General features: G+C 38.0%; 1 protein-coding gene and 1 pseudogene across 5 annotated transcripts in view; one reads left to right on the forward strand and one right to left on the reverse strand.

Moving 5' to 3' along the window:
* Nucleotides 1–12,807, forward strand: part of EYA3 (EYA transcriptional coactivator and phosphatase 3) — a 99,092-nt gene that overhangs the window by 35,020 nt on the left and 51,265 nt on the right. For 3 of the 5 annotated variants that reach the window (XM_059690582.1, XM_059690585.1, XM_059690583.1), the window contains exons 2-3: nt 1,364–1,464; nt 5,960–6,003. In XM_059690582.1, the coding sequence (XP_059546565.1) occupies nt 1,432–1,464; nt 5,960–6,003 (77 nt within the window). In that variant the 5' untranslated portion in view covers nt 1,364–1,431. Of the gene's footprint in view, nt 1–1,363; nt 1,465–5,959; nt 6,004–12,807 lie in introns of those variants that run through there. The other 2 variants (XM_059690581.1, XM_059690584.1) reach the window with 2 other exon arrangements.
* LOC132231439 (major facilitator superfamily domain-containing protein 8-like) lies at nt 10,671–12,369 on the reverse strand (annotated as a pseudogene).

Below are 12,807 nucleotides of genomic sequence, written 5' to 3' on the forward strand. Positions count from 1 at the left end.
TATTGGCATAACTGAAGTTTTTCACTTCCCTTTTCATGTTATTTATCTATTTTCATTACTTCTGCAATAAGATTCTATACTTGCTTTAGCTTTCTTTATATATTAAGTTGGTTACAGTGGTTGCTAGAAGTGAAAAGAGGTTTGACCTTAATTAAAAGCATAAGCAATCACATCTGTTTCGGAGCAGTGCTAGTTTCATTTTTGTTAAATTGTAATGGAGTTTTTCTTTTTTTATAATGTATTTAAGGTTTCTAATGTCTATCTGTCTCTCTTGCCAGAAGGGCATAATACGGTGTTTTTACCAGTAAACGTGGGATTTGTTAGTTTGAAAATCAAACCAGGAAAAAAAAGGGGGGTGGGAGGAGAGAAAGAAAGAAAAAACAATGGATATTCTTACAGTTAAAAATAAAAGAGGATAGTCTATTTTTCTTTGTTAGTTTGAAAATCAGGACAAGAAGAGCAGGGTCTAAGAAGATAAAGATTTTCCTTAAATGATTGACTAGACAGTATATTTAGTGGAGTTCATTATTTCAGACTAAAATTGGGTCCCAGCCCTGGCCAGGTCACAGTTGGTTGGAACGTCATCTCTTACACCAAAAGGTGGCGGATTCAATTCTAGGTTACAGGTTCCACCCCCGGTTAGGGTGTATACGGGAGGCAACTGATTGATGTTTTTCTCTCACATCCCTGTTTCTCTCTTTCTACCTTCCTCTCTAAAATCATTAAAAACATATCCTCCAGTGAGGACTAAAGATATAAATAAAATTTACATGATTATTTTTCTTTAATTCTAAAATTCAAAGTTTTATTTATTTGCATTATTAAAGTAGATCCAGAGAATTCCATTTTCCTTTATATTAATTATATATACAGATGGTTGTGAATGTATTTAATTTATATTTTGATTTGTTATATTTAAAGTGTTTCAGTGTGTCTGTGTTAACATTATATAAATGTTCCACATGACAGCAGGTTAGATGTTATCCTAACTTACTGATTTACTAGGCTAGTTTTTATCATTAAAATATGTAACTCTAATCCTAAAAAAAAACTGTCCTAGTTATCAGCACATTGTAAAATGTTTAATACATTAGGCACTATAGTAACCGTGTTTTAAGTACATCAGAAGTGGTTCCACGTGTTGGTTTTTGCAAGATATTAAAAAATCATTGCGTATACCTATCTTGACTTGGTGTAGCATGTCAGTTTTGAAAAGCCATGTGCAAGTTTGAGATTTTGAGATTAGAACTCACGTGGAAAGCTTGGGGTAGCAAAATATTTTTAAAAAATTATTTTCTGATGGCCTGAATGATAATGCCTTAAGAGTACATAAAGCTTTGAATTCCTCCCCTTTTTTCAACAGACTGTGAAGACTGCTAAGAGACACTTGCGATCCAGTCACATAAGTGGAATAAAGAAATATTGGTCCCCATGGAAGAAGAACAAGATTTACCAGAGCAACCAGTAAGTATTTCCTTTAACAATTTAAAGTTCATTGTAGAAAAACTAATCTTAAGAGATTTTAAATATTATTCAAATTCAAAATAAAAATAAGGAAAAGACTTCTTAATACTTCTAAGTAAAAAATTTTATATGATCTCAAATGCATATTTTGTTAACAATGCTAACGAGTGTGCTTAGAAAATTCAGCATTACAAAGTTAGTATTGTATTTGGGATTGTCATATTAAAAAAAATCAATGGATATTTCCTTTTGTAGAAGACTTTTGCTTGGTCTGATCTGTGGCCTGGGGAGCTGTCAGGGAAGGGCAGAGCAATTAGACATCGTGGTAGGTGAGATGGCAACAGGATGTGCTGTAGGTCTCAATCAGTTGTGGGGCAGATCAGAAAAAGAAAAGAAAAGAAAGAAAAAACAATGGATATTCTTACAGTTTTTAAAATAAAAGAGAACATCTATTTACCAAACAGTATACACCACTTCTGATGGAAAATTTAGTTTTACCTTTACCTAAGTTTTCCTAACTGACCTAATTTTTTAAGAAGTTGTAGTAGTTGAAGAAAATGTAATCTGACCACTAGCTAATTCTTAAAAAGAAAAGATTTAGAGACTAGGTTGAATTCTTAATTTCTTTTAAATATTTAATTCAAATAAATAAAATCATTTTAAATGTCCACAAGTGAAATGGATTTATTGCCTTGCCATGGCTTCTTTTTGTTTGTTTTTTTGTCTGTTTTTGATCCTTCTCACTTAAAAAAGGAGAGCAATAATCATTCTCTTAAGATACTTTTATATTGAAGAATCTTTTCCTTTTGTCTTGAGTTTCTTTTTCTGAAGTTAAATACTGATTCAATTTGCTATCCTGAGAGAGCCTCTTGCATTTAATATTAAAAGAGAATATAGAGTGGTACATGCTTACCTTTCTTTATGAAATCCAACATAGAAAAAGTTGAATGTTGAAGGCAGGTAATAAGATATGTTTTTCATGTACTAGATGTATTCTTTACATTACAGAAGGATAGACACCAGCTTCCATTTAATTAATAAAGTCCTTTAATATGTTTTTAATATTTTTCTTTGGGTTGAGACATGTATACTGATGATTACTTTGCTATATTTTTAGCCCTCTCACTTACAGTAAGCATAAAATTAGGATGTCATAAGCAATTGTTAAAAAAAACCTTTTGAAACATTTGGAATATCGTTCCTTTCCTGGTGGGACATTAATAATCAGGGAAATGGTAGGGTTAAAAATCATCCTCAGCAGTGTATCTAGGATACACTGTATTTGTGTAAGAAGAAATAGCTGAATTAGAGACATTAAATGCACCAACGAAAATGATGTCATTGAGTTTTTAATTTAGTAAAAGGTCTAGTCATAATTTCAAAAGACTTATATAAGTTGTTGAAATAGGTATTGTTGGTTACTCCTTATCTATTTAAGGTAATGAGAATTGTGAGGCTGACCTGCTAATAGGTCATCTTTTCTACTCTGCTTTATTTCCTTGCCATTTTCATTCAGTTTCTATAACATAACGTATTAAACCTGATTGTTATTTCAGAGGAAGGTAAGAAATTAAACCACTTTAAAAACTAATTTTCTGTTGACTGTAAATGGTGATTGCCTTGGGGCATCATTTTCCTATTGATTTGTGCTTGGGTTTAATTTATAAAGGTGACTGAGTGACCACACTGAGAGGTCAGTGCCATTTGAAAGAAAAGTTTAATGTTACAATTCCCTTAGAAATTAGAGGCATGGCATGCCAGGGTAAATAGTTTAGGATTGTTAGCTCGATAATTCCAGGAGGCTTGGGGTATCGGGCTGTCACTAGATATCCACCTGGCCCTGAGTTGATTTAGAACAGGGGAATATTGAATATTGACTTGGTGTGTATGAGTTAGATAAAGGAGGTAGTTCAGAGTGTGGGCTCTGGATCGTAGGGGAGATATACTGGTAAACAATTTTGGTTCCATGATTAATGGATATCAAATAAATATGGAATCTAAGAAAACACAGAACACTTATTGACTGTTAAGAATAATTAGGATAGGAGAGTAAATACCAGACTTTGAGGAGAAAAATAAGTTTTCATAGGCTGTAGTGGAGATAGGAAATTTGAATGGAAAGAATAGTCCTATCCCAGGTTGATGATAAAGCTAAGATTTTTAACCCTACTGTTTATCTCTATATAGAGGGAGACATTACTGATGGGCATTATTATTGGAGTTATTTTAATTCTATCGTCTCTTGTCTTGTCTTCTCTCGTTTCTCTACTTCTTACTTGCTCTGTTTTAAGATTTAAGATTTGTTCGGGTCATTTTTAACAAGGCAACATAAATCCTACCCACAGGATTTTCTTTCACTTTCCCTATTGCCAGTCAATCCTCTGCAATGAGAAATGGATTTCTCTGTAGTCACCATTTAGGTATTTGACTCAGTCTTCTTCCAGTCTTCATCTTTTTCAACTACTTTGAAGCAGCTCATATTATTGTCCAACCTGGAACTCTTTTTAAAAAGAGTGAAAGGGAGCATTAACCAGACTCAGTTTGGAATAAGAGGTATAATCCAAGATTATTTCTGATGAACTGGAAGCACTTAACTCCTCTATGGATATCAGGAGTGGTCTCTGAACTCAAATTTTGAAAGGGCATTATATACATAGGAAAGGATTTTAAAATGTACATATCAAACTCAATACTCATTGTTTTATTCATTTATCATTATTTTATTTTTTAATACTCACCCGAGGAGATTTTTCCATTGATTTTCAGAGAGAGTGGAAGAGAGAGGGAAAGACAGAGAGAAATATTGATGTGAGAGAAACACATCAATTGGTTGCCTCCTGCACATGCCTAGACCAGGGCCCAGGCCAGGGAGGAGCTGCAACTGAGGTATGTGCCCTTGACTGGAATTAAACCCCGGACCCTTTGGTCCCCAGGCCAACACTCTATCCACTAAGCCAAACCAGCTAGGGCTATTTATCATTATTTTATTTATCCATTCATCTGTTCATGGATTCTGGGATTGTTTTCACTTTTTTTGTATGGACCTGTTTTCTTTTCTCTTGGTTATATAGCTAGGAGTGGAATTGCGGGATTATATGGTAACTCAGTTTAACCTTTTGAGGAAGCCGTACTAAAGTAGTTGTACTATTTGCATTCTGTCAGTTTCTGGATTGTATTGTTTGAACCCATGCTTTTGTAACTCAGTGAAATATGTCTGTATTCTTTGAGTTAGTTTAACTGCCTCTGGTGCCAGGGTAGTACAACCTTCCTATCCCTGATTTACAGGGGGACATAATTGCCCAAATTAAGGTGAACAGTATCTGAAATGTTAAATCTAATCATATTAGATAGCTGTATTCCCACCTGTTATATTTGTTTAAAATTATTTAGCAGAATTTTTGCCTTTTATTAGCTTGAAATACTTTTAAGTATTCATAATTTGTATGGCTAAGTATACTTAGCATGTTTCTACTATAACTAGTTATTCTAATCAGAGAGCTCTAAAATCAGATTCTTTTGTAATAGGAAAGCAGGGAACATGCACAGTGTTAAACATTATTTTGCATTTCTGGACTAAATTGCTTCAATGTAAATGCTTTTACCTCAGAAGGAATTAAGAAAAGATGAAAATCTGGAGGGAAAATCAGAATTGTGTGAATAATATTTTTAAAATTACTATAGCATAATAAATTGTCTTTATTTTTGGCATGTAGGTAATTTAAGTATAAAGACATTTCTGTCAGTCCTGGATGGTGTGGTACAGTGGTCAGAGTGTTGGCCTGCATTGCCTGCGCCCACCAACATATCTCAGGTTCAATTCCTGGTCGAGAGCAAGTACCTGGATTGTAGGTTAGATCCTGGCCCCGGTGGGGGGCTGTGCAGGAGGCAACCAGTCCATGTCACTCTCACATCAATGCTTCTCTCTTTTTCTCTCTCCCCCCTTCCTCCCACTCTCTCTAGAAATAATGTAAAAAATATGATGAGGATTAACCAAAAAGAAAAAGACATTTCTGTTAAAGAAATTTTGAGTAGATGATATCAAGAGTTCCAGATTTACTGTTTAATGATATAATTATGCATCTGTTAAAATTTAAAACCAACGAGTTTGTGTCCAAGTTTAGATATTTCATCCTGGTAAACATTTTATCTTGCGTAAAAATCTTTATAAAGATTTTTTACATTTTACCTTGAATCTGATAAACACTTTTTTCATTGAAAAAAAAATGGGGGAAAAGGAGACATCTGTAATACTTTCAACAATAAAGATAAATTTTAAAAATAGAAAAGAAAAAAAAAAGATCTCCATGTGAAAAACAAAAGTTCATCTCTGACTAAAAAATATAAGGGTTAATTAAATAAATCTAAGCAAGACAAGACAGTTACCCTGAAATTTATTAGTTAATGTTAATTAGTTAATGTTAGCCTGACATTTGAGTAGCCAGATTATTTCAAAAATAGATCATTACATTATTCCTTTGTTTATTTATTTTTGCAGGTTAAAAAAGCCAAGATGCAGGAATCGGGAGAGCAAACTTTAAGGTATATTAAGTTGAATTTCTTTTTAATAATCTACCTACAATTTTTTCACATGCTGATGATGGACATGACTTAAGTTGACTGCCTTCTTTTTGTTTTTTAAAGTCAGTCTTTACATTTTGAAATTATTTGGTTTAAAATGAAAATACCCTCCGAAAGTTTGTTTTTGAAACTCGTAAGTGCTGATTTTATTTATTTTATTCATTAATTATTTATTCAACAATATATACCAAACTTATGTTATCTATCAGAGCGTATGATATATGGAGGAGACACATTGGTCAGTATTCTTTAGTTAGATGTACAGAATACGAAATAGGAAGAATAAGCAGAAGTAAGGGAAATGCAAGTTATTTGGCATTCATTACCAAATGGATATGGGATGCCTCAGTCATTAGCTTCCCTCCTGTTGTAGAAGAGAGGCGACTTCTATGCACCTCATGCACCACAGTTCTTATCTCCCGTCGTTTGTCCACCAACCATATGAACCAGTAACTTCATCACCTCTAATATCTTAATTTCCAGAATCCTCCTCTTTTGCTACCACACATTATACTCCAGATCATTTATTTTACTGCCACACTAATCCATATGTCTTATTATATACATTCAATGAAATGATCTATCATATTTTCCCTATCAACCATTGGCCCTTATCTCAAAAAGGACTTCAGTATCTTTCTTATGCTGCTTAAATTATAAGATCTCTTATTTTAATCAGTCCTTTAGGAAGTCTTAACTTCCTCCCCCTTTCCTTTGTGTTGTACTTCCCTAGCAAAATCACAACCCTGGTTAAACTCATCTTTCTGCTGATTCCATATTAATTTCCAATCACCTGAACATTGTGAGAGAAAAATATAAAATTATGCTTACTGGTCTCAATTTTCATTCATGATTACATCTCAAACAGGCACTTAAACACTCTTGGTGGTCCAACTATCTTTCCTGATGTGTTTTATTTCCCAGTCTATAAAATTATCTTTCTTCCCTTTTTTCCTTTCTCTCATCTAAGGAAAAATTGTTTAAACATTTAGAATATACCAGGTATGGGGGCATGGAACTTTATTGATATTATGCTTAAACTAGGGGCCTGGTGCACGAAATTTGTGCACTTGAGCGGGGGGGGGGGGGTGTCCCTCAGCCCAGCCTGCCCCCTCTCACATACTGGGAGCCCTCAGTATGTGAGACAGGGGATGTCCTAGTGATGGCTTAGGCCCGCTCCCTGCTCCTCTTGGGGAGCGGGCCTAAGCCGCAGTCTGGCCTCCCTTTGTGAGAGGCGACTGGGTTGATCAGGGGAAGGCACCAGCCCCATCACCCCGCTGCTGCAGCCACTGCCAGTCCCCGCAGCCAGCAAGGTTTTTTTCATCAACACAGACTCCAGTCCCTTCACCATGAAAAAATGACAACTTTCTTTAGGCATTTTCAAGATGTGTCTTTAATATAATAATAATTTCTTTCTTACATTTTTTATCTTCACCTGAGGATATGTTTCCATTGATTTTTAGAGAATGTAGAAGAGAAAGGGAAACACAGAGAGAAACATCAAAGTGAGAGGAACACTTTAATTGGTTGCCTCCTGCATGAGCCCTGACCTGGGCCCCAGCCAGGGAGGAACCTGCAACCTAGGTACATGCCCTTGGTCAGAATTGAACTCAGACCCTGCCATTGGCAGGCAAGGCATTATCCACTGAGCCAAACCGGCTAGGGCAGGATATGACATTTCTTAGCCCTCCAGCAGCGGACCTTTTTTTTTTTTTTTTTTTTTTTTTTTTTGCCAGGAGTGTGGTGAAAAACCCTAGATCACCTTTTTGGATTCTTATTACCCAAGTTACTAAGAATATTACCAGTGGCATACAGGGAGCTTAACCAATGAGTGGTCAGAAAAGGTGTTTCCTCTGTAGATCACAGCAATCACCGGCTTGCTCCCCCGCCCCAGGCCTGATGCCTCTGGCCCAGGCTTCAGGCCTGGGCAGGGGACCCCCATCTCCCCCCAATCACCGGCTCCGCCCTCGCCCAGGCCTGACGCCTCGGCCAGAGGCGTCGACCCCATCATCCTCCTATCGCCAGATCGGCCCCTTGCCTAGGCCTGACGCCTCTACCAGAGGTGTCAGGCCTGGGCAGGGGACCCCCATCTCCCTCCCATCACCGGCTCCACCCCCCGCCCAGGACTGACACCATTGGCCCAGGCTTTAGGCCTGGGCATGGGACCCCCATACCCTCCCAATCACTGGCTCTGCCCCCCACCCAGGCCTGATGCCTCTGGCCCAGGCATCAGACCTGGGCAGGGGACCCCCAGACCTCTCCGATTTCCAGCTCCGCCCCCCGCCCAGGCCTGACGCCTCTGCCAGAGGCGTTGACCTCTATCACCCTCCGATTGCCGGATTGGTACCTTGCCCAGGCCAGATGCCTCCACCAAAGGTGTCAGGCCTTGGCAGGGGACCCCCATCTCCCCCCAATCACCGGCTTCTGGGGCCAGCCTGTGGCCCGGAATGGCGGCTCGTGCTGGTGGCTGCGCTGTCCCGCCCTGCCTGCAGTATGCAAATTACTCGCCATCTTTGTTGGCGGTTAATTTGCATACCATGCTGATTAGCCAATGGGAGGCATAGCGAAGGTATGGTCAATTACCATGTTTGTCTATTATTAGATAGGATACGAGAGGTTTGTTCAGAAAATATATGAGAGCTTTAAGAATTTTGGTGCAGTATATATATTTTTTAAAATATATTTTATTGATTTTTTACAGAGAGGAAGGGAGAGGGATAGAGAGTTAGAAACGTTGATGAAAGAGAAACATTGGTCAGCTGCCTCCTGCATGCTCCCCACTGGGTATGTGCCCGCAACCAAGGTACATGCCCTTGACTGGAATTGAACCTGGGACCCTTGAGTCTACAGGCCGACGCTCTATCCACTGAGCCAAACCGGTTAGGGCAGTGCGGTATATTTTTTAATAGAAGTAGCATTTCTTTAAAAAAAAAAATTGGCCCTAGCCAGTTTGGCTCAGTGGATAGAGCTTTAGCCTACGGACCAAAGAGTCCCAGGTTTGATTCCAGTCAAGGGCACATACCTTGGTTGCAGGCTCCTCCCTGGCCCAGGCTTTGGTCCGGGGCTTGTGCAGGAGGCAACCGATCGATGTGTTTCTTTCACATCGATGTTTCTCTCTGTCTTTCCCTCTCTTCCACTCTCTAAAAATCAATGGAAAAATACCTTCTGGTGAGGATTAACCAAAAAAAATTTCTTTTTTTCCTGTGTAGAAACTAATCTGTCAGTGTACCTCTTTCCAGATATATGGATCCTCCGGTACAGTGTCCTCCATTTCTCCTAGAGTGTAGAACAGCAAAGCAGATTTTGTTTTTCTTTTAAGTGCAGATTATAGTCTTTACTCTCAGTTTTTAAAATATTTATAACTTAGAGTAGAAAACATTTGGGCCGAAACCGGTTTGGCTCAGTGGATAGAGTGTCGGCCTGCGGACTGAAAGGTCCCAGGTTCGATTCCGGTCAAGGGCATGTACCTGGGTTGCGGGCACATCCCCAGTAGGAGATGTGCAGGAGGCAGCTGATCGATGTTTCTCTCTCATCAATGTTTCTGACTCTCTATCTCTCTCCCTTCCTCTCTGTAAAAAATCAATAAAATATATTAAAAAAAGAACATTTGGAAAAGTATTTCAAAATATCTTTACTTTTTTTTGGTAATACTGATTATCCATATACATATTTCTGTACTAGTTTCTTTTATGAGCATTCAACTTAGGTAGAGGTAGAAATGTATACATAGAGACCGAATATTCAAGTAAACTCAGTAAACTGTGTTAGTTTAAAGCCATTTGCCTCAAATATTAGCCTGACTAGATTGGGGCTGTCATGGCTCCTCCAAATGTAAAATTGTGCAGATCTGAATAGCTATGCAGATATAGACTGAAAGCTGTTGTGTCTACCTTGCCACTAATAAGTGGTGGGAAAAGTAAATAAAGTGATAGTTTTCCTCCAGAATTTAAGGGAGTTGAAAATGCCAGTAATTATAATAAACAGTATATGTATACAATAACACATACCTGGTTTATGTCTCTAAAGTAAGTTACTAGCACTTGAAATAAAAAGTAGTTAACTCTACTAAAGGTAGTAAAATCCATCTTGGTCTTTTAATCCTCTTTATGGCTTAAATATTAGCATTATCCGTACTCCTCTATTAATTTAGGGTTATTTAGTGAGATAAGACAGAAGGTGTATTAAAAATAAATTAAAGAAGATATGGTAGAATGGGAGGCATAGTAAGTGGAAAATTTAAGAGTAAGGATATTTATTTCATAAGGGAACTTGATAATAATAGAAAATGCCTTTTAAATAAATAAAAAGTAGATATCTTTGATTTGGTCAAGATACCTACGATTTAGGTAAACAATTTCTATAATTTCATTCTGTTATAGGTAATTCTTACAGAACGTTACTGTGATTTCACTGCATAGATAGTCTCTCGTTGTTTTAAGTGATACCTCTGTAGTTTAAAAAAAAATAGTTTCCCATTTATAGACCATTGCTCATTCACTCATGAATTCATGTAACACCCAAAAGGTGTTGAGTGAGGAATATTTCTTTTTTGAGATAAAAAAATTAAGGTCCAGAATGTTTTTTATATTATCTTACTATACGCAGTTACTCATAGAATTCCATGTTACTCAATATATTCTCTTGCTTTTCACAATATACAATACCTGAAGCCTTACTTTTGGAAACTGACTCATAGCAAATGTCTAGCAGAGCCTTAGTAAAGGAAGTCCACACAGCAAGTACTGTGCATCCCAGTGTTAGTTAGCTAGGTTACTCTTGAATCCTTCCATGCCTTACAGAAAAAGCAGTGAGTCTCCTGTAAACCACTCCCAGGAGTATGATGGTGAGCACAGCTATTCCACAACAAGGCTGAATGCCCATCGTGGGCCCAGGAAGTATACACTTGGCTGATGAACACGGGCCCAAGAACACGTGCTGCACTTCCAGAAGCTTTTAACCAGCTCATGTGCACACCCTGAGGTTTTTGTCCCAGAAGTTTTGAATATAATGTATATGACATAACATTGCAGGATGGATAGCCTATTCCAGTTAACACAGCTGATGTGAGGAACTGGGCCAGATGGATAATGGGGGGTAGAGGCACCAGGCTTGTTCAGTTGGGCAACCGGTTGGTCCTTCACTCTGATCTTCTCTTGGAGACCGCCAAAGAATAATAATAATTTCCCCAAATGTGGTATTAGAAATTGAATGATTATGTAAATCTTCCCACTGTATCTTGGGAAATTGATCTCCCCAAGGTAACAAGATAAAGAAGCCAACCCATATGATAACAAGTCCTCCCAGCAGAATAGCACGCTCGCCAATCTTTTTGGCAAGTGATTTAATCCCCATGAAAATAATAACGGCCTCAATTCCAAGAGCAGCAAGTATTATTCCAGCACATAATACAGCTTGTTCTCTAGTCCAGGGATACATATCCATTGTTAATAGAGTAAGGATGGTTTCAAAAAGGGCTAAGATAAATAGGACCACAAAAAACAGGACATTGGTAGTCACAACAGCCACTTGATCAATACTTCCCTGGGGAACCTGAATTTCATCTGTACTTGCTTCTTCAAAATTAATACTTTTACACTGTCGTCCTGAGTCATCCACATGATGCTCTCTTAATATAATAAGGGTCAGAATAATATTTAAAACTCTGAGGAAGGTGCCAAGTAAAACTGGTGCTGTATACATGTTCATCTGAAGCTGTATAGTCTCCCATGTCACGCCCTTTTCTCCAATGAGTGCAAAACAGGACTGAAAAACTGGACCTAGAATAAAACCTAATGCTTGACATTAGACTTGTGTTTGCCATGGAACTTGTTCTTTCCTGAAGGGAAGTAGCACCAGCAATATATGATCTAATAACTGCCACATTTCCTGCTCCGAATCCCACCAGTCCACGAGCAGCTAACAAGTAGTATTTATTATGAGAAGCTGGGACATGCATATATCCATAGAGGCAGTTGGCTGCCACCGAAATGAAGATGGAGACAATGAGAGGTTCATTTCTTGGTCTATAATTAGATCACAAACCAAATATAGGTGAAGCTACCATTTGGCCAAGACTAAATGAAGCAATAACCCAGCCCAAAAAATTGTATCAGCTGCCTGGTCAGTCTTTTGGAGATAGGACCATATTGACATTATCACAATAGAAAATCTTACACTGCTGAGAAACATAGTAAGATACAGAATCCTAATAGACCTCCATCGGCTCTCATAAGGCACCTCAGTTTCTATAATATCCCATTCTCTGCTTCCGGGTGTGCAGTCATCTAAGAACGGCTCCTGCTCAGCCTGAACCCCCAGGCCCACCATAATTACCCTGAGATTTTGGTCCCAGAATTTTTTAATATAATGTATATGACATAACATTATAAACAAGGAGGTGAGAGGCTAACTCTCGACACCTCTGGCACCTTCACATCCTACACAGTTGCTGTCAGACCAAACCAGCTGCAAAGTAGATTTTCTAGGAACATGAATGTGGGAAAGATGCCTGGACTGGGGAGAAGTTATAATATAAGTAATACTAGCTATTGTTATATTGTATTTACTCTGTTCTAGTCTCTGCACTACGTACTTTTTAAAAATATATATATTTTATTGATTTTTTTACAGAGAGGAAGGGAGAGGGATAGAGAGTTAGAAACATCGATGAAAGAGAAACATCGATCAGCTACCTCCTGCACACCCCCTACTGGGGATGTGTCCGCAACCAAGGTACATACCCTTGACCAGAATCGAACCTGGGAC

Source organism: Myotis daubentonii, chromosome 3 (assembly GCF_963259705.1).
Source record: "Myotis daubentonii chromosome 3, mMyoDau2.1, whole genome shotgun sequence".
Taxonomy (NCBI): Eukaryota; Metazoa; Chordata; class Mammalia; order Chiroptera; family Vespertilionidae; genus Myotis; species Myotis daubentonii.